Raw genomic sequence first — 26,930 nt, forward strand, 5'->3', positions numbered from 1 at the left:
AAATAATAATGAGATAAGTTATATCAGTGATGGTTGGTGATACTATGAAGACACTGTAAGTCATTACTGAGGGCATAGTTTTATTTAGAAGGATTACTTCTACAAATATTGCTGACAGCTTTTCTGATTTGATTTATTCATAGGAAAACTTCTATTGCTGGAGCAGTTTTTTTGAATCTTCTTAATTTAATAGTAACCATCAGTTCCCATTTTATATTCTTTACTTCTTACACTCTCTTTTTCTTTCATTTTTACCTGAAGTTTTCATCATTTCAGTATAGCATTTCCCAAGAAATCTGAATTTCTTCAGTATTAATTTCAGGGATGAATTACTGTTGAACTATTTTTTATTGGCTTACTTCTAGTTTTAGAGCCTTTCTATTTCTAGCCCTTCATCAATTAAACAAATCAATATTCCATCTTCTTGACCACTATCTGCAATATATATACATTTCAGCAACAATTGTTTTATTATGGTTAATCTAAAATCAGAATGTTTTCAAACTCTCAATCCAGTTTTCAAAAGTGAGGGTTTTTTTTTAGTTTTTCTTCCTTTGTTTTGGAAAAATAAGAAACTAAATTCAAATGAACAATATCAAGAAAGTATTAAAAGAAAGCCAACTCAAACAAAATTGAGTGAGCTTGAAAAAATAACATACACACATGGAAGTATGGACATGCAATAAATGTAATCTTTTGGTGAACAGAAAGTTGTCCTTGGGTTTCATGTTTTACAACTTGATCACACTATGTAAGAAATGGGTTTTGGGAGATGTCCTAAGATAACTAAGGCTGTATAAATAACTGACTTATAAAATGAATTTATGCATATATATATATATATATATATATATATATATATATATATATATACACATACACATACACATACACATACACATACATACATACATACATACATACATATCTTAACATAGCAATTTCTCCTGAACTCTAATAGAAAACAATTGTAATGGCAAAGAATGGCATGCCCATTTCCCTCTGCCCTTTTCTGCATAGTGGCATCTCTTCGAATGTTTATACATAATACAGCTAATTAAAGCTTTAGCTTTCTCAAAATACTCAAACCTCAATAACACCTTCCACTTTTCATTGGCCATTTTTTCCATGCAGTTTAGTTTGAAACTGTGAATTCTTTCTTTTAGAAAAGCTTTGCCAAGACCAGGTGGCTGGCAGGGATGGGAGGATGAATGGTCTGATAGATCTCACACAATTTTTTTGTTAGCAAGAAGTATAAACAAAAATGCACGTAATTAGGAGGATGAGTTTGCAATACATGCTTCCAGAACATGTACTCCCTTTTGAAGGAAGGAAAAATAGATTAATGATCCTTGCCACAGTTATTTAAAAGTTTGAGTTTAATTCAAATTACTGATAAAGTATATTACCAAACCATCTCCAGGTACTGTGTTATTTATACCTCCTAAGTTCTGTAAAAGTATAAAAGATGACAAACAACTTAAGTACCCAGATCTACCCAGGAAAGGTGGTATATACTAGCCGGAAAAAGATCTGGCGGACATCCATAATTGCCTTGGATAAGGATGAGGGTTTTCCAGTTACTGAAGAGGTGTAAGATTTGTGCTTTTTACATTCTGATAGATCTGCCTTGTCTGTAGATATTTCCTGCCTACTTATGCTTTGCAGTCAAAATTCTTCTGCTCTGCTTTGCTGAATAAATTCACTCAGCTTTGACTTCATTTGTGGGCATATTGCTCTTGAGTCCACAAACCTCCTGCCCATATCTTACTGTGGTGAAACAGCTGGTAAATCCCTCTCTCCATGATGGGAAGCAGGTCATTTTTAAAAACGTAGTCATATTTGTTTGCAGATTACCACCTTCAGAAATCGGATTGATCAAGCCCAGAAACAGTGAGTACCCAGATTACTTTTCCAGTCTGAAGACTGGAATATCCATCTGTTTGCAGTAGTCACTTCAGTCTTCTTCCATCTATTTCTTATTGGAAGGGAATAAAGTGGAAAAGCACAGTTTTAGAATAATAACAGAATAAAGTGGAAAAGCCCACTCTTTTCTTTCCTTTAAAAAAATATGTTGGTGAAACTGAAATGAATCCATAATCCTCCCCCAAAATAACCCCCTTTTCCCCCCAACAATCTTGGTGAGGCTCACCAGCCAATATACTACTCTTTGTGTTGGCATGGAAAGCATACTTTCCAAGATTGTAAGGAACAGGATTTAATAACACTAATATTCAATATTTGCCACTGCCACATGGACATCATGTGACATGGCATGCTCAATAGTTCTTTTGATGCATCATATAATCTTATCTCCCTTCATCTAATTCAGATTTTTTCCTGCTTGTTTTGTTCTATAGTTTCATTGCTGCATGTGTCAATTCAGAAACCTAATGCTTTAGACATAAAGACAGTGGCAGCAGGAAAGAATAATGAAATGAAAGCAAGGACTGAGAGGAGACAGTTCTAGAAGAAATTGCTGTACGGGGAAAACTTCTCTTTTCATATAGGAAAGGAAAACCAGTGCACTGGCTCTATAAAATGCATATAATTATAGAATAGAATAGAATAGAATAGAATAGAATAGAATAGAATAGAATAGAATAGAATAGAATAGAATAGAATAGAACAGAATTCTTTATTGGCCAAGTGTGATTGGATACACGTTCTAGATGTTTTGCTTATTTAAATCATATTATGTACATCATTCAATGAATGGTCCTTTGGGCTCATTAGTAGTTCTTCATTGGACCTTAATTCATGCACAATATAATCCTTGTTGCAGAACTGGAGGCAATTTAGATAAATCTCTGCTATTATAGAGGCAATAGGGCATGCTGAAAGTTATTTAGGATGATGTGCCATTCTTTAGACGACAAAACATAAAAAGAATGCTGAACAAGAACTGAGCATGCTTGTGTTGGACCATAGACTGTACAACAATTCTAAGAGGGTTGTTAAAGATTATGAGCTTCATGAAATGATCAGGCTGCAAAATCTTACAGAGAAATAATAAAAGGGAAAAAAAACTAACAGCAAGAAGGTATACCAATTTTTTGCCAATTGCATCAATAAAGTATTTTTATAATTGATACTTGCGGACATTACTGGAAGATAAGACATCACATAAATGTAAGTTTCTAGCACAAATGTCCATTATCATCAGAAGATACCAATAGCCACTTGTCTCTGAGGACAAAGGTTGTTTTAGGGGAGAAAAAGTCCTATGTTAAACGACAGGTAAAGTATTTATTCACTTGTTGTGTGTACAAATCGTGATGTCACTGACATGTTCCCGTATGTGAAACTACCACTGAAAAAAATCACCTTTGTCATGTAAGCTTTAAAGATATTCCTTCTACTGTTTTCTTTCATGTTCTATGGAAGAATTCATATTGGAAGTGTCCAAATAGCAAGTACTCTAAACTGCGGTTCATCCAAGTTACTAATCTAAGTTAGCTTGTTGTATAATTTATAGTATCATCTAAGGATACATAGCATGCCACTAATAGTATTGCAGCTGTAATTTGTTACTAGGACAAGTGTGGTGTTCTGTACTTACTAATGTACTCATTTAGAACTTAATAGTGCTTAACTGAGCTCAGAATTAAGGTAAGTATTGCATATTTCAGATATTGTTTCTTTTGCATGCAAAATAAAACCATTTAAAATCTTGTCAAGAGTAGCACAATTTAAATATGAGTTTTTCCACCAGTCTTTAGAAGTTTTTTTTTTATCTTGATGAAGTTATTACTTCAAAAAATAACACTTTGTGGACCATGATTTATCAGAAATTCTGAATGTATTATGTTTCAACTCTGCACCTGTTTTTTATTAATATTTAAAGTCAAATTTGGTTAACTTCTGGATTTTTGGTGATTACTTTATTTAGGAGATAATGCAATCACTTTGTGGATGTTCAGATTAAATTGAAAAGTTGGTAGAAGCTAAATGTACAGTAAATTATACCACTTAATAGTTTTAATATGCAACTATTTTTGCATCTAAAGTTCAAAGATAGCTCTGCCATTAAGGTATGGGACTCCACATTTATTACAAATCTGACTAGAATTCAGGCAACCGTTGACTTTTTTTTTAAAAAAAATGTTGACTGTCACCTTGACAATCTCGCTAGCTCCAGGAGCCAGACATGAACAGATTGCCAGCAACTATTCCTTTTAGCTTGTTGCTAAAAAGGCAAGGTCAAGAACAGGTAAGGGTATATCTATTGCAGCAGCAAGACATGTTTTTATCCTATTTGTATTACAGCAGCAAGAAGGCCGGAGCCAAGGGCAAAGTTGGAGGACGCTGGAAGTAAAGATCTGGAAGGTCCCTGCAGGAAGATTCATCAATGGTGGCATGGCCAAACATCACCGGCTCATCTTCTCTATTTCAATTCCTCTCTCTTGCCTGAACAAAACCATAGTTGCAACATCAGCCTGGATTGCCTACTGCTTATTTTTAGGGTGCCCACATCTTTCAGAACCTCAGCTCTGAATAATGATGAGTCCCTACTGATACCTGTTGTCCCATGTGTATCGTTTCCTGACTCCAGCCCTACACTGCCACATAGATTGCAGTGTATAAATCTTTTGGTTTTGTAAATAAAGCGTAGTCAATAATATACTTCAGACCTGCAATTCCTGTCTAGCCATTCTTCTTTTTTTCCATTATAGTGATTCATTTACCAAACCCTGGAATTTATTGGCCTTGTCAATAAAATCTGGCAAAGGACCACTGAAGTCAATAAATGTATACTAGTTTACATCCACCAATGACTGTAAACTATTTATGTATGATGCTGATCAAATGCTTATTCAAAAGTAAACTCCATTGAAGAACTCAAAGATTGCACTCAGAAAGCCGAAATATCCCAATGGAAAAATCAAGATAATAAGGGTGGTTCTTGTGGTGGAAACATACATATATCCAAACTAAAACTTCTTTTTTCTTCCTTCGAGTTAGATGTTTTTTGTTTTGTTTTGTTTGGACTCCTAGTAACCGCCTGGACTAATCCTTTCAATTTTCTTAGCAAGGTCTGGTCAGAAGTGGTTTGCCACTTCCTTCTTCCTCGGGCTGGGAGAAAATGACTGGTCCAAGGTCAACAGCTGCTTATGTCCCTGCTTATGTCCCTAAGGGAGGCCTAGAGCTCACTTTCTCCCTGTTTTTAGCCTGAGCAACCAAACTCTCAAAACATTCTAGTCTTTAGTTATTTATTATATACACTTTTAAGTCTTTATCAGCTTGGCCACCTTGAATCTCTAGGTCAGCAGTCCATGACCTTTGTGGCTTGGCAGCCTGGGGGGGGGGGGGGAGAGAAGGGAACCCGGCTGCATGAGCGGTATGCCACCACATGTGCGCATCTCAACTTGCGCAAGTTGAGATGCGTATGCATGCACCTGCCCTGCCGCTCATGCAAATTGAGCTGTGTGCATGAAAGCAAGCCTGCCACTCGCGGGGCCCGGTTCCAAATAGGCCATGGCCTGCTAATGGGCCGTGGCCCAGGTATTGGGGACCCCCGCTCTAGAGGAAAGAGAGAAAACTGCACGCGGTGGTTTTTCATACATAGCCTTACTCTTGGGTTTTCCACAGACATCTGGTTTCACAGCATTGAAAACAACTGTAGAAGGCAGCTATGGTCCTAAAATGTAGTGTCTGTTATTCTTAGGGCAATATGGACATTGATCGCCATCTCCATTCCCTTTTAAAGCAGTCTAAAGTAATGGCTGCCATATGGTACCATCTTGTGATGGTAATCCTGCAGCTGGCATTGAAGAATTTATTTTGAACTATTTTTGTGCAGTTTGATTGGGTAACTCCCAAGTTGTATTAAGAAAGACACCTGCTCCTTTTACTTAATTCATAATTTTATAGGCTGATCATTCACCTTTTTCTTACATATCAATAGCCCAAATCCATAGCTCTTTCATTTTTTTTTTTTTGCCTATTTCTACACAACATATGCATGTATTGAAATGATAAGACTTCTAGATATCAATACATCTTAGATTTCTGTACTGGCAGTATAGTTTTGGAAGTTTTATTTTCAATCTCTTTCCTAAAAATCTTTGCTGATTCCTTATTTGAGCAGTTATTCTCTACAGAACTATTCACTTACAACAAAAGGCAAATTCTTAAACATTAGTGAAGCATCCTTTGCTTCAACTTTTCACAATACATCCACAAAGAATTGTGATGTTGACAGCATCTTATAGAGTTCCTTATTATATCCCTGGGACAGAGAATTTCCCTATTCCTCTTCTGCCCCATGCTTCAATCCCATAGACTATCAGGAGAAAGTATCTATGGAACATGTGAAATTGTTAACAAAAATATCCCTGTGATGATTAATTTTATTTGAAGTGCCAAATAAAAGAAATGGCTGTGAAATTGTTTAAGATGGGCTGTTATATTGGAAATAAACCCTGCCCACTGTGAGATTGGGATCCAACCACCATAGTCAAGATTATTTTCCTGAAAGATGCTGCCCTTCATTTTTGGAAACTGTTCTGAGCTAGATGGGGAATATACTTCTGCAAATACATTTGGCAAGTGTTATTTTAACTCAATCCAATTTAAATTTCTAAAACAAAGGATATGTAAATCAAGAAAAAATGCTGATGTTGAAATTTGTAAGTTTTTTTTAAAAATGTCTGGAATGTATGTAAAGCTGGAAAATTGCTTTGTTACATGATGCATTGTGGGCATTCCACAAATGTTCACGTACAGAATAGCTTAAATACTAGCTGCTGGGGAGCAAACAGATTAATAGACTTCCTGTCATGTGTGGGATTGCATAGTACCATTCTGGGACACAGAATGCTAGATTACTTATGGTTTTAGATTGGACACAGCGTGATGGTTCATATATTCTTAGAACTGTCCTTCCAAACGGGATCAAGATGTGTTGAACTTTGCACTTTTCACCCTGCAAGACCAAATTTTTAAACGTTTCTTGGAATAATTATTAGAACAGATACACTGTTTTACAAAGCAAGCAATTGATGGATAAATAAATAGTGAAATAAATAAATCAACCAATTAATTTAGGGAAACTATCTGGAGGCTTAGTGGCAGCTAATATATCCATGGAATATCCTAGAATATGGATTGGCTTCTGCTAATTTAGATCCAGGAGCAGAAGGTTTGCCATATTAAAGATCTGATCTTGCTAATAATCATGGGATTATATTATAATTGTAACCTACCCAGAGTTACCTTGAGGTTAGATGGGCAGTCTATAAATATTATAAACAAACAGCTAAATAAATATTGGGGTCTGCAAAAATCCAGATAACCAAGGAATATGAAAAAACTTCTTAATTCTACCTCTTGATTTCTGTAGTCCAGATTTGGTAGCCTTACTTTATACAGAAGTAGTTTAGTGCAGGGATGGGATTCTACTGGTTCTGTCCGGCTCTGTAGAACTGGTAGCTCTCAAGAGCAGCAGACACAGAACCGGTGGATTTACATGGATTTACATTCAAGATTGTAGCCTTTAGTTTATTTTTTAAAATTCCACAGAAAACAGTTAGTGGCTCAAAGCACAAAACAAACAAGTAAATAAACAAACAATTGTTGGAAGAAATGTCCATCAGTTCAGTTCCAAGTGGGGAGAAAGACACTGGAAACATGGAGGCTGTTTGGAAAGGTGGTTTAAGGTGGACAGGACCACATGATTTGAAGTCCTGGGTAGCTGACCACATGGAGTGGAGAGAGAGATATATTTATATCCTCTCTTGGGCTTTGAACTTGCTTCCTGTTCTTGTGAAAGAAATGCATTCTGATTGGTCGTCAGACTCCCATGGGGCCATACAGGGGTAACTTTGTAGGTTATCTTAAGTCCCAGGCTTGGTTGAATCTTGCTGGGTGATGTAATTTTTCCAGGTGCCATGTGGTGAGACGGGTAGAGGGCTAATCCTATCATGTCTGGAGGGCCATGTCTTAATCCCATCACCCTGGAACTGAAGTGGGGAGGAGGCATGTTTCTCCTTTTCTCATCCAGGGAAATATAATATTCTTCCTTTTTAATATTTTCTAGAATATTTAATTCTAGGAGAGGGGTGGGTGCTAACTTTCTACACAACAATAACTTGATAGAACTTGCAAATTCATATTAAATAAGTGACATATGTGTCTCTACCTGAAGGGGGTAGCAGTGGAATAGATAATATTTTTACATTTGTATCCTTATGAAGTTTATTTACTAAGAAATCCTATAGAGATAGAAAACGTAAAGAGCTATACAGTATACATTTACAGTAGTTTCGCCTTTCAAATGAAAGTTGCCATAGGAGGCAGCGTTATTAATCTTGCTGTCCCATTTCTTTGCATCGGCTCTCTCATGCTATCATTTTTTTTTGAGGGGGGGGGAATCCAACTTGCAGTTCTGGAAAACAATACAGCAATCAAATTGATTGTTCATCAATTAGTTTTAAACTCAATCCAATCCAGTCATCTAATTTTCTGCATTTCTTTTATTAACACTGGTGTATGTTAGGGTAGTTCTACTCACTACACATTTCCTACCTGTACCTAGCTATTGTACAAACATATCCCAGCTACATTTTTTTCCGACATGTTCCCAGGATGTTGTCATAATTTCATCCCCAGGAATCATTAAGTCATTCATGCTTAATTCTGCTATCGATTATGTGCCAGCAAGTCATCATTAACTGTTAGAAACTACATGAAGAGATATTCTCCAGGAGATCTGTCCTCAACTTGGCACTTCAAGTCTTGCAATGGTGCAACCATTTGCTGCCGGTTGTCTTGTTTTACTTTTTCTTGCCACTTTTCCCACCATTACAGACTTCTTCAGAGAGCTAGGTCTCTGCATGTTTATTTGTTTTAATATACTTCATGCGGCCACCCCTTTCACCATAACAACTCTGGATAGCTAACATTTCAAAAGACAACATTAAAAACAAGTAAAACACAGCAGCTTATTAAAAGATGAATGTTGACATAGAAGAATGACCAAATCCCCACCTTAGACAGAAGATTCTTGAGAACTCCCCAATTCAGTTTAGTCCAAGGCTTGGGGAAAATGACAGGTTTAAAGAGAGTTGGGCCTTTTCTTGAATATTTAGGGTGGGATCCATGGAAATCTCAGGATGAATGCTATGCCAGAATGCAGAGCAACTACACAGAAGACCTGTTTCCGGGGTATCATGAAATGACATGGTTTTATTGGTGGAATCTAGAGTGTGTCCACTGTGTCCAAACAAACAGGACAGGCAAGCAAGCACCATGGGACAACAAAACACAACATAACTCTGTAACCTTGATGATGCTAGATGTTCTTAAACTTTTTGCCATCAGACTTCTTTTGATGTAATGTTAATGTACACACCTCCCTTAAAAATCCAAATACCAAAATGAACACGAATGATGAAAACAATCCAATGCAACTTTGGGAAAGTTGGATTTATTTATTTAAATTTGTACACCATCCAGATCACCGAAATGATTCTGGATGGTTTACAACATTTATTCTAACAATGCACAACTAAAAGATTCTTCACACCTTTCCTGGACTCTCTGGATTTCCAAAAGGAGGTACACCTCAGTTTGGGGGGGGGAACTGCTCTTATGCAGTAAAATGATTTGCATAGTTCTGAGATGTGCCCCTCACTCTCCTAACAATTCCAGCCCTTCAATTTACAGCTTTGATATTTCTAGATCCGGTTCTGCATAGTTTTTTTTTAAAGAAATGAGTCAAGGTCATACAGATATAGTTCATCTAAGGTGGGCTAACAATCACACTAGCCCAGAACCACCTGACAAGCCATGCACAACCTCCCCCAAGAATATTTAATACTGTATTTATGTCATTCTCTTTATTTCTAAATTTTCAATACATATACATACATGCATACATACATACATACATACATACATGCATGCATGCATGCATGCATACACACACACACACACACACACACAGAGAGAGAGAGAGAGAGAGAGAGAGAGAGAAACATTTTGATAGAAATTTACCTACCTACCTACCTACCTACCTATCTTGGCGCGGTGGTGATGCGGTGTTGCGGGTTTTCGGTTCAATGTGTGGAGTGTAAAGGATGTGTGTTTGTGTTTATTTTCATGGTCATGATGTGCACTGAAGATGGTGTTTGATTTCGTTGTACGAGGTGCAATGACAATAAAGTAAACTAAACTAAACTACCTACCTACCTGGGCTCTCTTAGAGAGAAATCTTAGAGAAATATCCCTCGCCACATGCGAGTCCAACCCGAGACTTTTTAACTTGTTTCTTCGGGGATAGTTTAGGTTTGGTAAAAAGAATTAATGTTGCCGCCTTAATTTACGATGGAAACCCGATTTGCAGCTTCCGGACGGCTCTCGCCGCTTTTCTCGCCAAACTGGAAAAGCGCTTTAAAAAAAAAAAAAAAACTCTTTTAAAACTACCGAGTTCAAGTTTGCCGCACTCTTGGTGTTGCGGATCTTGACTTTCCTACCTCTATACGGCTTTCTTTCCCCGGATGTTCTTGTGCTCTTCCGCAGCGGCTGAGCGCTGCGGCGGCGGCCAAATAGGAATCATGGCTCGGCGGGCTTTGTGAGTATTACTTCCCCCCCGCCCGCCCGTCCCGGGCTTTCCCTGACCTTGGCAGCTCAGTTGAGCGCGGACAGTCCCGGTGGTCTCCCCGTTTGCAGAGCAAGGTGGCGGTGGGGTGTCGTGTGCCTTCCCACGGTCTCCCCCTTCCGCTTTCAATTTGGGCTAGATGCTTGTTTGCAAGTTGCACGCTCCTCGGTCGTCCAAACACTTCGAAACTGGGAATGCTAGTTTTGTGCAGTGCCCTGTTCCAGCAGGTGCTTTGTAAAGCATGCGTAACGCCTCCTCACGCGCTCGGCTTCCCTTGTTTTCAAACGAGAGAAAGAGAGGTTTTCTTTTTTTCATCATTCCTTCCTATGTGACTATCGGTTGTATAATGCTTGCTTTTCTTTTTTTTTTTAATAGTGTAGTAGAGAATGATACTTAGTGGTTATTAAATGTCATCGTCTTGGTTTGATTCCAGGTGACTGGACAAATGCCCACCGTTTCAATCTGTTTCTAGTCACAATTTGCAGCTCTTCCAAGGACATTTCAGCAGTTTATTTGATGCTGTCCATCTACTCGATTCCTCTTATACTTTTATCAACCTTGCCAAGCATAATAGAGGTTTGTGGTCCAAAACAACCTCCCATCACATGCTGAAAGTGTGCTCGTTTTTGCTGGCTGATCATCCTCTCAAAGGAACAATCAGTCTTTATTTCATCCAAACCCGATTAATTTTTTTTCCTGCTATTTATAAGTACTCTTAGTATTTATCTCTTAAATCCATAATTCAGAAGATGAGCACTTTCTTGGTGTATAACTTTCATAGCTATTCGTTATACGCACACCCATAAAATTCTTGCTTTATTCTGATCTTTATTATCCAACTATTGAAATGTGCTTATTAAGTTTGCCATTGCCTCTTCTCTAGGATTATTTCAGATTTAAATCAAATTTAAACACATTGGTGATAGTTCATTCCTATTTCACGGTTACATATTACAGTGAAGCCAGACCCTATATAGATGTGAATGCGATTACTTAATCAGAGGGATATGATTTACATTTGCAGGAAGACTCAGACAATATATAACTGGTCAGGAAAGTTTTATTAATGATTATCTAAATATGCACTGTTTTTAGATGCAACTTTAATACCCGTTAACATTTTACAAAAGTCATAGTTTTCAGTTTTAGAAAGAGGGGATACTTCTTAGCTTTTTGCCCATGATTGTTTTACCTGTAGGTAGAAAGTTTGAATAAAAATATTACCTCAAAGAGTCTCTTGCATCCTACTGCTCTTTTTCTCCTACTTTTTATTTCAATAATTCTTGACTTTCTGTAGGGTTATCTGCATAGCAATAGCAATAGCACTTAGACTTATATACCGCTTCATAGTGCTCTACAGCTGTCTGTAAGCGGTTTACAGAGTCAGCATATTGCCCCCACCAATGTTAGGTTCTCACTTTACCCACCTCAGAAGGATAGAAGACTGAATCAACCTTGAGTCTGGTGAGATTTGAACTGCCAAATTGCAGGCAGTCAGCAGAAGCAGCCTGCAGTACTGCACTCTAACCACTGCGCCACTGAGGCACATAAACTACGGTATCAGAAATGTATTCCACAGAACTGTAGGAATATGCTCAATTATATTACTTTTAGCTTTACGTTCTCTTCTCTGGTTCTTGCATATATATCCTGACCTCTCCTTAGTAAGATGTTAATTCCATACTGGTTCTAGTGAAGTAATTTTCCTCTTATATTTCTTTTCCCTTGGTAGCTCAGTATACCTGGAAAGTTTCATGTTTCATGTTTATTGTCGGTGAAATTTATCAGCTGAGTATCTGAATGACTTGCCTCTCTTTCCTAAGTACTTCCATGTCCAAAATTTTTGCAATAGCTTCACATTAGAAATGCTCATGTGTCATTTAAAAAATATTTTCATTATCACATCATTGCAGCTACCATGGGAAAGCTTGTTACTGGAAAAACATACACAGTGTTTTATACAAACCGATGCTATATCTCGTAAGGCATATAAAAAAATCCCATTTAATTTCTAGAGAACATTATTTGTACAAGATTTTATAATATTTGAAGTAGATCTAGAGTTTAAGTGCTATAAGTATAAAATTATTCTGGTAAAGTGTTTTTATTGCCCTTTATTATTTCCCTCATTTGCTTTTTTATGATTATAATTATTATTTACCTGTTTGTTTCAGTTGTTTGTTCCTGCTCTTGCATTGTTTACATCTAATATGATAGCTGTTACATTTCCCATAAATCAAATATACAGTATCTGCTTTTAACATAATATTGCAGCTTTCATAATTATTCTGCTATCTGTAAGTTCATATGATATTCTCAGTAACTATTTACACAAGAAATAGTATAGCTGTTTTTTTCTTAAGGGGTTTGGAAATTGTCTAAATAGTCTTCTGGAACATATGGGGATATTGCTTTTAAGGTGAAAAAAAGCCTCTGAACGTTTAGTTTAATTATAATGTATCATATATAATTCACTAATTTAATAATAATTCACTAATATGTATATAAATATGTACATGGGTGTTGTATGTCACCCTAACAGCTGAAATATTTAACCAACACTGAAAGTTCTGAATGAAGAATTAATTTCTTACTGCTTTATTTTGTTATTTATTTTATTCTTTGCTTTATTCTACTATACCCGTGATGGTGAACCTATGGCACGTGTGCTGGAAGTGGCATGCAGAGCCATTTCTGCCGGCATGCGAGAGGTCGCCCGGAAGAGCCTCACTGCGCGTGCGTGCGTGCTCCCTGCTAGCCAGCTGATTGTCGGGTATCTGCCGCACATGCACAGGGGGAGACATGCATGCATGCGCAGGGGGAGGGGCACACGGGGGGGCGTGCACATATGCATAAGGGTAGGAGGGGTTGTGTAAGCATTGCATCATGGATGCAGGTACGTGAGCACACGAGGGCGTGTGCACTTTTGGCATGCAACGTGAAAAAGGTTAGCCATCACTGTGCTATACCATTGAATAGAAAGCCTAATACAGCTGTATTTAAGGATTGGAGATAATTATTGAAAACATAGCACATTAATTTTTATTGCTTCCTTTCTTTAGCCATGTATGCATAAGACAAAAATTCTCTTTATATTAAAAAAATGTCTAGTCGGATTTTACATTCTCCACATGCTTTACATTTACAAGAATTCCATAGTTCTCAGAAATATATATTTTTTCTTTGTCCATAGTTATCCCCTTTATCAGTTAGGAAATCCTCCAACAAGAATTTTCCGGACAGATTACTTCTTGACCCTGGTGAGGCCTGGCGTCCCACTGCCAGAAGATACGGTACAGTTCCGCATCCCCATGGAGTAAGTACATACAAACGAAGAAGATAACACATTTCTTCTTGAGTTGAAACTATTGGGAATAATGTTATCCAGATTCTCAGAGTGCCATAATAGTGAAGCAAGTAGATTATGCAACCTTATCAGTAACAACTGGAGCCGGTTTGCTTGTTCATCTGTGTTTCTTCCCTGTAGGCTGTTCCACAACTCTGAGGAGTTCTTATAAAGGATGATGGTTCTTACACTTCCCTGTCCAAATCTCGGTGGACTGATTCTTTTCTATTGGATCAGATAGAGGCTTAGGAGAATTTTGAAATAGTCTGTTTCCCTCCCTAGGTGCTGAGGTTGAAAAACACTGCTCTATAGTAAAATTTTCCAGATTGAACCTGGAAGTAGATCAGGATTGCATATTTTATAAATGTTTTAAGTGCCTGGAAGTTTTTCTCTCTCTCTCTCTCTCTATATATATATATTATACTTAAAAAAGATTTTACTTTTTCTCATGTACTTCCTGGAATAGCCCTGTAAACACACCATGCTGCATTATTACATAACTGATTCTAAAAATGTCAGCAAAGAATCTTCTGCTCTTCACAGACCCCAGCACTACTGTAAGCATTCACGGTTTTTTGTATGTTTTAAAAAAGCTTTTTCAAAATGGAAAAAATTAAATACTGTAACCCTGTCTGTCCCCAGAATGGTGGTCAAAAGTGAATGCTATCTGGACTTCATCCAGGCTCCATTTAATATTTAGTTTGAGTTCCAGCAGAAATCTCAGTAGCATTTCTTTTGGGAGAATGTAACCTCGCAGTTAACGATTCCTGTCTATCTGTAGGACCTGCATAATAAGATCTTTTCTCTTGTCTGGCTTGAGCTTTCTTAGCTTTCACATTGTTAATAAAAAACAGTTTTCCAATATATCAGGATGCTTCTATCAAAGACAGGAATTACTGAATACCATTATGCTTACTGTAATTAATATTCTGACATTGTTCCTTAATGTGCTTCAACTGTTTGCTTGCTTTTTGGTACAGCATGACAAGAGTAGAATTGAAAGAGTACCTTGAAAAAATATATAATGTGCCAGTAGCTGCTGTACGAACCAGGATACAGTTTGGTGAGTCTTCAATTGAAGAACATTGATTATTCATGATTGACAAACTCACTTTCACATACTTTTTGTTTTCCAAATATTTGCTATTTAAAGAAACAATTGTAGCCTGTTGTAGTGCAAGTTATATTCCTTTTCAAAATAGTCATTTCTTGCATGAATTGGGACTTGTCATTTCCTTGTTTTTATGATAATCAAACCTGAGATTATATTAATTTTTAAAAGTGTTGTGTTAGTTCAAAACTGATACTTGATTTAACTTCTTAAATTATTATTTCACTTCATATAACACTGTAAGAGGAAAAGCCTCAAATCCTGTTGGGTTTTGTGCAAGGTAGAATTGCAGATTAAGTACAGCAAATTTAAGAAAGTATATTTGTAAGACAAGGTAAGAAGCCAGTTTTCTAAAGAAATTAGTTCATGGCTTTTACCATCTGAAACAATTGCTGAGACTGGGAATTCAGTCAGATGACTTTAAACTGTTAACAGAAAAACACAATTTAATAGATGTAACAGAGGCTGATGGGATGATTTCCATGGCTTTAGTATGGTAACTAAAGAATATAGTCTAGTGAAAAGGAACAGATATAATAGAAAGAAGGGAAGAGGAATTGCATTTTCAAAATATCTACATCTCCTCAGAAAATTCTAGTGAATGAACTTGGTGACAGTGTAGAACATTTGGGTTAAAATAAATGAAGGAAATTGAAAATACAGAGGAAATGGGGAGATAAACTCTGCCAGATATAGGCTTTCTGGAAAATGTATGACTTGTTTTGCTGTCAGCTGTTTTAATCCCAGAATGCAAGAATGCACAAAAGGATTGACTACCCTGGACTTTATATTAGCCTACAACAAAGTTGTAGTTGGTGATATAGACATATGAAATGATGGGGAAAAGTGACTGTGTAAAATTGGAATTCTTGATATTGAAGAAAACTGAAAAGAATGGATTGTAATTCAACACATATCTTGAACTCTGAAGAAATGAATTTTTCATTTGGAAAAGTGATAGAAAAAGTTGCTTATAGTGGGTGAGAGTTTATAAAACCACAATTACAAGCAAATCAAAGGAGGCAGGGAGAACAGCAAGAAAAGCAAATGTCAGATCACAAAGAACTTATGGGTATCTGAAAAAAAGGATCCATACTGACAATAAATAAAAAAAATAACTAGAAAGGAAGCAGTTTGCAGCTGAAAAACTACTGTCAAGAAAGCAAAAGTTCTGAATGAAATGAGGCTGATGAATGTAGCAAGAAAGGCTTCTTTAGATATGTTCAAAATAAAAGAGAAAAGATAGTAACTACTTCACAAAAATGGCAAAATGTTAACAGGTATTAAAACAGCAACAACAAGACTAGAACGCGGGAGGGCAGGGATGGGAGGGGCAAGCACTGTTGCTGTACTCTTCATTTGGCTCAGTGTTCTCCAAACAGGATCTGTATTTCACCTGAAAATGGTGAAGAATGAGATAAAGAGGTAAGATTGAAATGTAAGGCTAAAAGAAATATGGATTTAAATCTCCAGAATTAAGTGAATTGCATCATAGGATACTATTGAGATGGTTGAGTCTTTGTGTGTTATATTTGAGAAACCCTGGAGAATGGGTGAAATGCTAGATGATGGGGAAAAAGACAAATGTTAACTCTTATTTTAAAAGGGATAGAGGGTCGTAGGAAACAGAGAACTATAGATCATTACTTAATATAGTTGCCAGTTCTAAAGCTTATAGGAAAGAAAGAAGAATCATAATGATATCACGTACAGAAAGAATGCTGATTGTAGGAATGCTGTAAATGTATTATATATTGATTTCAGCAAATCATTGGACAATGTATCTCATTGCTTTCTGATTAGCAATATTCAATCATATTCAATTACCTTGAAAATATTCTCAGAGAGCTCATCAAACATATTAAGTGGGCTGCCACAGAAGTCAATATTTGTGTTAATAACTTGAGATTTGTAAAGCTGCCTTTCACAAATGCATAATGCTGGGTAGCTTACAACAATTAAACATTACAATACATTACACAAATTACAACATTTATGAAAAAGATCTTGGAACACTAATTGAACTGAAAAGATGAGTGCAATGTAGCTATAAATAAAAGGTTGCATGAATAAAAGGATGATTTCTAAATCACAAGAAGGAAAAAAATCCTCAGCTAACCCTAAAATAATGAAATAGATTCAGAGAAGAGTAAGGACGATCAGGGAACTAGAAATGAAATCTTTTGAAAAGAAATGCAAGAAACTAGGAATGTTTAACCTTGAGAGACTCTTGTTTCTTTGTCGAGACAACTATAATGTGTGAGTATGAGATTCAGTAATTTGTGAGCGGTAAAATTGCTACATGATTAATGCGCCAGTCCTAAATACTTCTGCACTGAGGGAAGAGTTTACCCACTCAGGAGTAGCCACAGGCTTCTTTCTAGACATCACGTAAATATGATTCCTGTTTTCTCTAACTGAAAGGGGTAGGGAAAAGGAACCATTAGCTTTTGGTAAGTCAATATGTTGGTCTATTTAACAGGCTCAAACAAACAGAGGGATGACAGAAATAGACGAATCAAGAAGCCAGACTACAAGGTTGCCTATGTACAGCTGGTGAGTAAATGCATCTGTTTGGAAGCTGGGAAAGTGAGGGAGTTGTGGTAGATTTTAGTTGAGTCAATTATTTATGGGTTTCAAAATTCTGTTATGAAGACATTGTTTTTCTAAAGGGTATTGAAAAGCGATTGAGCCCTGGGGAAACAGGATGCAAATTTCAGCCAGTCTGGACTGAGGGATCTGCTTTTAAGTTCTTTGAAGGTGAAAAAATCCTAGGCATTAACTTGGATGACAAGCTGCTGAAGGAGTAAGAAATAGTCAGAACGCTGTCCTTGGTAACTTAACCTATTAATATTAAAATGTTCTGTTTTGTACTAGTTGGCGTATGTGGCATGGTAAAAGGCCTATGGAGATTTCTTTTGGAAAATCCGCACTACAAAGCTAAACTTGGCTTTAGTACTTAGGATAAGATGTTGTGAAATTCTCTGATTGAAAATATACGGATTTGCCATAAGTTCCTAGACAAAAAATTATAAAAGTAAACCTTATTTCCCCCATTAGCTCTCAGAGCATCTAGATCAAAAGAGAGCAAATCCTACAGATTGAAAACTATTGAGGTAAATACACGGAGGGTTTTTGTTTGTTAATTGTATGGTAGAATATAAGAGAAGGCAACGCTTTTGAAGTTAATGGGCATGTTTGGATTTTTGTAAGCTTGTTGCAGGCATTCTGATAAGCTGGCTGTTTGGGAGGAGACTTTGCTGCTCACAAAATGGCCCAGCCATAGGTTTTTGCAGAAGCACCTATGCCCCAAAGGGTAAACTAGTCACTTGGTTGTCAGTTACCCTCTTCCTTGCTTATAGAATTCACTCTTTACCTTTTCCCTTTTTTTCTGGATAGATGGGTAAAGCTGAAAACAAAGCACTGGGATGCACTACTGTTTATTTTCTAGAAGTACCTAGGAGATTTTTTTTTAATGGCCCAGGGATATTCTTGTCACTTAATATGAAAATCAGGTAGAAGAGATATATTGGTGCACTATTGTAGGTCCTTGATCAGAGATGGTATTCAGCAGGTTCTGATCAGTTCTGGAGAACCGGTAGCGGAAATTTTGAGTAGTTCAGAGAACCGGCAAGTACCACCTCTGACTGGAGATTTTACAGTATCTTTCCCCTGCCACTCCCACCAAGGCACGCCCACAGAACTGGTAGTAAAAAAAATTGAATCCCACCACTGTCCTTGATGGATCTCATTAAGCTGCACATTAGATTGATTTCTTTCCCCATCACACTGTTAGTTATGTTGTTCCAATAGCAGTTGTTTCTCCATTAAAGAAATAAAGATCAAAACTACATCCAGTTATTGATTCCTCTGCTCTGTTCGTTTAATGTTGCATATCATGGACTCAAGATAACTAATCCCACCCCTCTCTCTCCCTCTCCCTCTCTCTCTCTCCCTCTCTCTCTCTTTTGGATAATGCTTTTTGCAAAATCAGTCGTCCACAAATAACTCCATCTTCTTTCAAAGGGCAGGATTTCATCTCTGAACGATGCATCAGACAGAAGTAGATAAAAAGCATTGGTGCTTTTGAGTTTCTCTGAAATTCAGTCTGGCTGTGTGCCTCTGTTTTTCTGGACTTGAGAGTGGGGCAGAGCCTGCACATGTCTCTTTTCCCCCATCCCCACTTTAAAATCTGTTTACTTACATACCAAAACCTAAATTGACCTTATGGTGTTTTGATCTTGGCTTGTGACTCTGAAGGCTCGGTGTTACATTTGTGTGTGTGTGTGTGTATGGTTTTTGGCATCTTTACGATTTCAAGAATTTGCCATACATACTTGTGAGAATAGCTGATGTTGGACATGGCTTTTATTTATTTTTAACTGCTTGTAGACCAATGGAATGTTTCTTCAGTCTTAACAAATGTAGCCTTACCTATATAATACTTTAAGTTGATTTTGATCTTATTCTAAACACTGGCTGTTATCTGCTCCAGACTGGAAAGTATTTCACCAATAATAGCTTCTAAGAGTTGTTTATAGTTATAGCTAATTCCTATTTTGTATCTTTGATGTACCCTGTCACTTCTGTGCTGAAATGGTTATCATAGTTCAGCAGGCTTACCTAGACTTTATTTACATAGGTGAAGTAAGAGGCTTTAATTTTAGATTCCTGCATACCTGCTGATCATTTAAATATCTCCCTTGTTTTGCCTTAATTCAACCTCTGGTTCACCCTTACATTGGCACAAACAAATCCATGGCTTAAGCAAGTTCACGTTTATCGCAAGTTCCAGGTAATTTTGTAGGAAAGCAATCTGTTTGGGAAAGTTTTTTTTTTTAATGTTGGCTTTCTTAAATAGTCAATAGATGGCAGCATTATTCTTCCTTGCATTAGTTTCTTGACTAGTTGGCATTCTTAGGTGTCTGAGAAATACCGTTTTGTCTTGAAAGCAGCAGCAGTTACGTTTCTCTACTCTGGATTTCTGATTTCCAGGCCAACTTATGCAATATAATATGCATACATTAATCATTGCATTCAAGTGTTGGAAGATGAAAATGCTGATGGTTGGACAACATATAATACATAGCATTATGGGCGAAAGGAGAGAACTAATACATATATGTAGCAATCCAGGTTATCTTGAAGACAGAGAACTTTTTCTCTCATAGCCCAAACTTGGCAAATGAAGGTAGGGTTTTTCCCCTCCTTAGTTTAGATAGTATTTGTCTGCCATTGCAAATGACCTCAAATTATTGCTTGTGGTCAGTATCACCTTCTGTAGTTTCAGTTTGTTCTTTCTGTGCTTTTCCCCTCCTCCTCAGGAGAAAACATTTTGTAACCTTGGTTATAAAACAGAACTACTCCTTGCCTTTTCTATTTTAAAAGTTAGAACCAACTTCTTCATTACTAAGAAAATTGTTTCTGTGCCTTGAAAATTATATTCTTGTTTCTGCTTGTTTGCAGAGTCAATAATTGCCTCTGTTAGAAAGCCTAAAAAACATTTTTTCCCCCCTGATTTGGAGCCAGTCATTTATATTAACCAGGTAATTATTAAGTTCCATAAATGTGCTTCCTCGGTGGCTTTATGGAAGCTGTAGTAGTGACCACTTGACAGATGTGACAATATTCCCAAGAACAAGTTGAGCAGAATTTAATTGACTTGGAGTCTACATTTTCCTTCATTTATGAAGTGTTTTGCTATAATGTATGCTAAACAGTTTATCAACAAGTGGCCATTAACCATTTTCTTTACTAAGCCAAATGATTGAACCTATTACAGATACTCAGATGTGACTTCAAATGAGTTAAAAGACTTATGGTACAGTTATTCCTGGAGATATGGTTCAAGTTACAGAACGGTCAAAATATAGCAACTACTGAACATGCATAGTAACTATTTTTCATAAAGCTTTCAGCATGCAAGAGTCAAACCAGTGCAAAATTACTGCTGCGTATTGTGGAGGATTTATAAAGCTTTCAGTTTTGAGAGTTCAATATCTTGGCGGTTTCAAATCCTTTTTGGCTGCCAGCCAAGATCAGCATTTCTCGGCAAAACAAGGGATGGAAAGAGCCAAATTGTCTGCACTGACTTTTGTTTATTAAAAGGTTCCAGATACAGATTGATTTCTGCTCAATATTTGGTTTTGACCAGCCTTGAAACGGCAATTGCGAGCTTTTTCTTAGGGAGCTTGTATCCACCAGATTCTCCATTGTGTCTGAATATTCCTCCATTGCCTTAAAATAAAATGAGAAGGTGGGATAATACGTGGTGCTTCATGGAAACATCCACTGTGAGTCATTTGCTTTAGTAATGTTGTGACAAATGTAACCAACGTAGAAGAGAAGTGCAAGGACTAGAACCATGGCTCATCTTCGTAGGCCATATCCTTCCTTTTTGGACAGAACGGCTATGTCTATCATAGACAAGGCCTCTCAGTTCTCATTTTGGCAGTAAGCCAAACCCTGGTATGTGTAGCAACATCAGTCAATGATGATGTTGTACATGCAAGTATAACACGCAGGTGGCAACCATGGATTGCCTGATGGGTTTCCAGTGCTCTCTTTGGAGTTATATTTCTTGTTTCAGTATTTTTTTTTTTAAATGTCTCTATTCTGACGGATCCTGTTAAAAATAATGCAAGCAACAGTCATATTCAAATAATAAAACAAAACCTTTTTTTCCAGCCAATAAGAACCCGTTCAGTTTTTCCTTAAAACAAACAAGCAAACAACAACTAATATGTTGCTTCTGGAAAATACCCGGGCTTTGATTTCAATAGACACACACTCACACATACGCATACTCCCGAAGAGAATATTCAAGAGCTATGCAACTTCTCAAAACAGTGCCTAGTTTTTCCTCATTGAATACATATTGTGGAAATGACTTTTTGCAAACCACAGTGATGGCATTGAGTAGTTGTAGTTATGGTAGGTGTATACTACCTGGATCAAAGTAGAACTTTGTATTGTACCCCAATGTTGTACACTGAGCTTCTGTTGACTTTAATCACAGCATTAGAAGGGGTGTTCAGCAGTGGTGGGATTCATTTTTTTTTACTACCGGTTCTGTGGGCATGGCTTGATGGACATGGCAGGGGAAGGATACTGTAAAATCTCCAGTCAGAGGTGGTATTTGCTGGTTCTCCGAACTACTCAAAATTTCCACTACCAGTTCTCCAGAACTGGTCAGAACCTGCTGAATACCACCTCTGTTGTTCAGTCTCTTGCTGATGCTGAAAATCTACTTCTGTAACACTTCTGGAGAATTAATGGTACTGGAAAGGGGTGGAACCAATTATTCATGTTCAATGAGTCCAAGAAGAAATAGGATGCTTGTTAATGCATACCAGCAAGTAAAATTGAAACTTACAGCTGCACTTTTGTGAGTCCAATTGATTTACTCATAGGTTCAGATTAATAGCTGAAGACTAGGATACAGTTGGCAAAACCTGGTTCATTTTAAAGGATAGCAAGAGTGCTCTTATAGTCTTAAGTTTATGTGTTGATTTTTAGTTCTTTTTTTAGTCCTTTAGTGATGGCCAAAAGCTGTTAAGGTATTCTGGAAAATACCTTCCAAAATAGCTCCAGACATTATTTTTATAACACATCTTTCTGTGCCACACTATTGTCTGATACATTTTATTAGTCTTAGTCTTCTACTTGAAGAGAATGGAAAGCTGACAAGGGTTGATTTTAACAAGATTGTCAACACTGCATACAATATGGAAAAATAGATAATGTCAACAGAGTAAAATGCTGTTCTTGAATAATAGGTTCCTGCTGCTAAATAAAAGCTAAAAGGTCAGTAGATTATTGTTTTCCAAATGGGAGACGTTGAGTCTGTGGCAATGCTCTCTGTGTTGGCATTGACGCTCTTCATTATGAAGAATGATTGCTAAAACCTTTTTAATACTGCGTTTCAGGAATTACATAACTTCACAAATCTCTTTTAAAATCATATTATTTATACAGTTCTGTTTAGTATATTTTCTTTATTCAGCAAATACAGAGACACTAAATAGGCATGACCCATGCTTTAATGCATACACATGGTGTTTTCTGTTTTATTGACAGAAGCTAGAGAAATAAAGTTAAACTACTCACAGTTGTGTTTAATAGATGCATTTTAATAGCAGTTTGGTTGATGATATTTTTATAATTACTATCATAGAAGAACAATCTGAGCCGAGCAAAGAAATCTGCATATAATTGTGTACCATTCTAGTGCATTGCTTCCCCTTTCAGTCTTCCTCCCTTACCCTTGTTTTCTGTGCAATCCACTATCTGTTCTTTGGGAAGCCCTTAGGTGTGTGTGCCCTTCCATTGTCTTGTCTTGGTCTCCAGTAATGTGTATATAGAGTTAAGGTATTGTTGGTCTTCTCTTTATAATTAGATGGAAGAAAATCATGCATTCTGAAACTGTTGAAGACCTTCTCTTGGACTCATGCAGATACAGCTGCTACAATTGAGAACTGTGCTTTTCTGGTTATAATTTTGGCTAAAAATTAATATTCTGGTTTTTAATTGAGAGCAAGTGTGGTTAAAGATTAAGGTGCTAGACCAGCATGAGGAAACTGGACTTCTGTTATTGCCTTAGGTATAGGCATTAAGTCAGTTGAATGTCTTTGGGATGGTTGCTCATTCTCAACCCTAGGAAGAAGGTAATGGCAAACCGCTTCCAGAATTCTTACCTAGAAAACTGCATGGACTTGTCTACATAATCACAAGGAATTAAGATCAAGACTTATAAATTGAAGGCCAAAAAAAACCAAAAAAACCCCAAAAGCATTCCTCCCACTCATGATTTAATATGATCAGGATTTTATTGACTTGGGGTTATTTCAAATGGTACAACAAATTCTTGCACTGTATTTCATTAGTGATTGTGTTTCCAATGTAACCGTGAATGTATTGAATTAGCAATGGATATTTGTTTGTTAACTGAGCAATACAGAACTGGAAAATGTAATGTGATATACTATTTAGGATTTTGGACTCTAACAGAGGTAACTTAGGTTAGAAACTCTGCTTATCCATATGTTTACTGGGTGAAGTTGATTCAGTTACTATGAGTCCCTTGGCAGGAAGACTGATAGAGTAAAGGATAATATTCTGCATCTTTTCCTTTCTGGACTAACTGAAACTTCCCATGGTTATCTGAAGAAACAGATACTATTGGAACGCATGATTAAACATTTGTTTTCTGTCTTTAGGCTGAAGGACAGACTTTCCAGTTTCCAGACTTGTTTCCAGACAAGGACAAAGCTCCTGAGCCTGAGTCTTCTGAAGAAATTGAGAACAAAATTGAAAAAGAGAAACAGAAGAAAATTAATGATCTTAAACGTGGAGATGTTCCCAACTGGTTTTGGCATTGATAGAAGATCTGCTGTTTTAGGTTGGGGACCTTGGAGGGATATGAACACTTTTCATCCAGTCTTAGACTTCCTTTTTAAATGTCATTGTATTTGTAAGAGCTTTACAAATATATTTAATCCCTATTTTGTGCAGCAATTATTTTGATAAAAAATGAAGAGCTCTGGACATAGAAGATGGCAAGTGTGGGACATCAGCTTCAAACTGCAGTTAATTTTCAAGTTTGGAGGCATTGAAAACTTCATTAAGCCATTGGACAATATCTAATGGGTATTGTAGTGATCAGGGTATTAAGAGTTTGAATTATTTGGCTACCACTAAAATGAGACACGCTAAATCTTTGGGTTTGTTGGACTGCTTTGGGGTAATACCCTTGGAGGTTGAGATGGAATTTGATTCTTCTCAAATTAATAGAATATTGGTTTGGAGGTGGAAATGGTATAATGTGTTCTTAGAGCCTAAAGTTCTCAAAACATACATATTCCAGCTGAATTTCATCCAGTAAAAGCCATTGTTGGCCTATGTTCTTTATTTGTTGGCTCCATCTCTAGAGAACATGGGTGTGTAGAAATGGGAAATGATCATTTCTAAAATTCAGGGGAAAACAGCCCACTCAAAAAGTTCTGTGTTGGCTGTAGCTAGACAGAACAAAACTTAAAATGTTTTGAGCATTCTGGCAATAGGAAACAATAGAAGCTTGGAATTAATCTCATTGTTCCCTGATTTTCACTTCAGGGATCACACCAGGTAAACAAGTGCTACGTTGACTCTAGATGTGGGCTGCAAGAAAACTTTGAAACAATTTATTTTCTGAAAACCTTTCCAAGGAATTTTTCTATGCAAATGAACATAACTCTAGTGATCTTATTTAGCTTGGTTTCTACAGTCTGCACAAATATTTGAGTTACATGTTTTCGATGTAAGGGTGGGAGATCTATGAAATTTCTGCTTTTCAACTTTTTTAGAACGATAACTTCAAAAACAATTTTGGAACTCCAAACCTGCCTAAATTTTGTTGCTGACATCCCTATTTAACTATTGACTGCTACATGCCATCCAATGTACAGAAATGTAGATCAAGGGCATGATTTTTAAAATACATATATATTGAAAATTTTTAAAAATCCTGTAGTAATCAAAAGAAATCACTTTTACCCAGTTCTAGTACACTGTGGCTAGTAAACATGAGTATATTTTAGTGCATAAAATTTTGCTTTTGGGTGGGTTTCTGTTCCTGTTTGTACTAGGAATGTTGCAAAACAAATTGCTTAAATTGTGGCATGTTAACAATTATGACTGCTGCCCCAGTACCGTGTTTGTCAGGAGGCATTGATCAATAAACCAATAAAACCAATAAAATATTCTATATTCACGCTGTATACATTTTGTATAGAATTTGAACTCTGAAACAATATTAGCAATGCTTATGCACTACATACAATGAGTACATATTTGTACTCATTGTGTGGCATCTGCCTACCAGTTCCTTGCCCATATAAGAAAATACAATGCATACACATTGAATTGAACTAATGGACTTTTAACAGCAAATAATACTTACAATACAACGATAGTCAGAGATACAGATATATATATTGTAAAAGCAAATTGCTTTAGTCAACTTCAACTGGCTGCCCAAATTGCATTTTTCATTAGTGCGTGGGGGGCGCATGGACCTCAAAACTAGTACAACCTATCAAATTCTGGTAAATTTCATTAGCCATTCATTGATATTTGAAAAATGGTCCATGGAGGCTGGTGGCTGGATCTGTCTCTATTTCAGATGATGCCACAGACTGGCAGGCTCCCAATGTGCATCAATCCGGGGGTGTGAGCTAATGACTGGGATAGAAGCAGCAGCTTATGCCACTGAAGTGACGCAGGCTGAAATTTCAGCCAATTGGTAACCGTCATCTGCCTTAATCTGGCAATGGAGAGTCTCGGCCTTAAGCTGACAATAGGTGGGTGGTGGCTAGCCTGGGGACTGAGGTAAGGGACTTAGCTTCAGGAAAAAACTCGGAGGGGAGATTGGTCTTTTAAGAATTGTTCCAACAAATTGATGTTCAGGTGTGAGTTAATCGGCTACTTTAATAATGTTCTTCCTACAGTATATGAGTGATTTATTGACTGAAGAGGATAGGTAGAAACCAGATTAATCCATTTTAAGCATGCCAAAAGTACATGCTGCAGAAGAACTCTTAGAGGAAATTTAAGCAGGTTTAATAATTCCTCCTGCTCAACAATGTACTGATCAAACATTTAAAGCAGGGAAAGGGAATAGAGGGCCAAGTCCCTCTAAAATGGACTACTTGTAAGTTCTACTGAGAAAAACAATTTCTATTTCTTTTGAAAAGTTTGCATACATATAGTATTCAGATGGCAACTACAGCAGATCCTCTTAGAGATGGCACCACTTTTTCTTCTGGCATGACTAAACACACTGCCTTAAGAGGGATTCTTGTGCTAGCCAGGGAGAAACCTGTTCTAAAAGT

General features: G+C 36.9%; 2 protein-coding genes and 1 long non-coding RNA gene across 5 annotated transcripts in view; 2 read left to right on the forward strand and 1 right to left on the reverse strand.

Annotated features, from left to right (window-relative positions):
• TNNT3 (troponin T3, fast skeletal type) overlaps positions 1–4,771 on the forward strand; it is a 42,261-nt gene extending 37,490 nt beyond the window's left edge. For 2 of the 3 annotated variants that reach the window (XM_087950918.1, XM_026668266.2), the window contains one exon: positions 4,270–4,771. In XM_087950918.1, the coding sequence (XP_087807044.1) occupies positions 4,270–4,318 (49 nt within the window). In that variant the 3' untranslated portion in view covers positions 4,319–4,771. Of the gene's footprint in view, positions 1–1,852; positions 1,894–4,269 lie in introns of all 3 variants that reach the window. The other variant, XM_087950919.1, reaches the window with a different exon arrangement.
• Positions 1,361–10,136, reverse strand: LOC148133288 (uncharacterized). The gene is made up of 2 exons (XR_015746663.1): positions 10,020–10,136; positions 1,361–1,978 (listed from the first exon to the last, which is right to left on the reverse strand). It is a non-coding gene; the product is annotated as an uncharacterized LOC148133288 (long non-coding RNA).
• On the forward strand, positions 10,048–25,797 carry MRPL23 (mitochondrial ribosomal protein L23). Its single transcript, XM_026668273.2, has 5 exons — positions 10,048–10,576; positions 13,797–13,919; positions 14,930–15,012; positions 17,543–17,616; positions 24,279–25,797. Exons 1-5 carry the CDS (start codon positions 10,503–10,505, stop codon positions 24,438–24,440), a joined length of 516 nt encoding a protein of 171 aa, XP_026524058.1. The 5' UTR covers positions 10,048–10,502; the 3' UTR covers positions 24,441–25,797.
• The last annotated feature ends 1,133 nt before the right edge of the window (positions 25,798–26,930 follow it).

The sequence above is a fragment of the Notechis scutatus genome, chromosome 1 (assembly GCF_049901735.1).
Source record: "Notechis scutatus isolate UNSWTSFEM ecotype Mainland chromosome 1, rNotScu1.2, whole genome shotgun sequence".
Lineage (NCBI taxonomy): Eukaryota > Metazoa > Chordata > Lepidosauria > Squamata > Elapidae > Notechis > Notechis scutatus.

Coding starts and splice junctions, on each gene's coding strand:
- MRPL23 (XM_026668273.2), top strand. CDS start 10,503: ATGTTCTTGTGCTCTTCCGCAGCGGCTGAGCGCTGCGGCGGCGGCCAA. Junction 10,577..13,796: donor ATCATGGCTCGGCGGGCTTT/GTGAGTATTACT, acceptor CTTTGTCCATAG/TTATCCCCTTTATCAGTTAG. Junction 15,013..17,542: donor ACGAACCAGGATACAGTTTG/GTGAGTCTTCAA, acceptor TCTATTTAACAG/GCTCAAACAAACAGAGGGAT.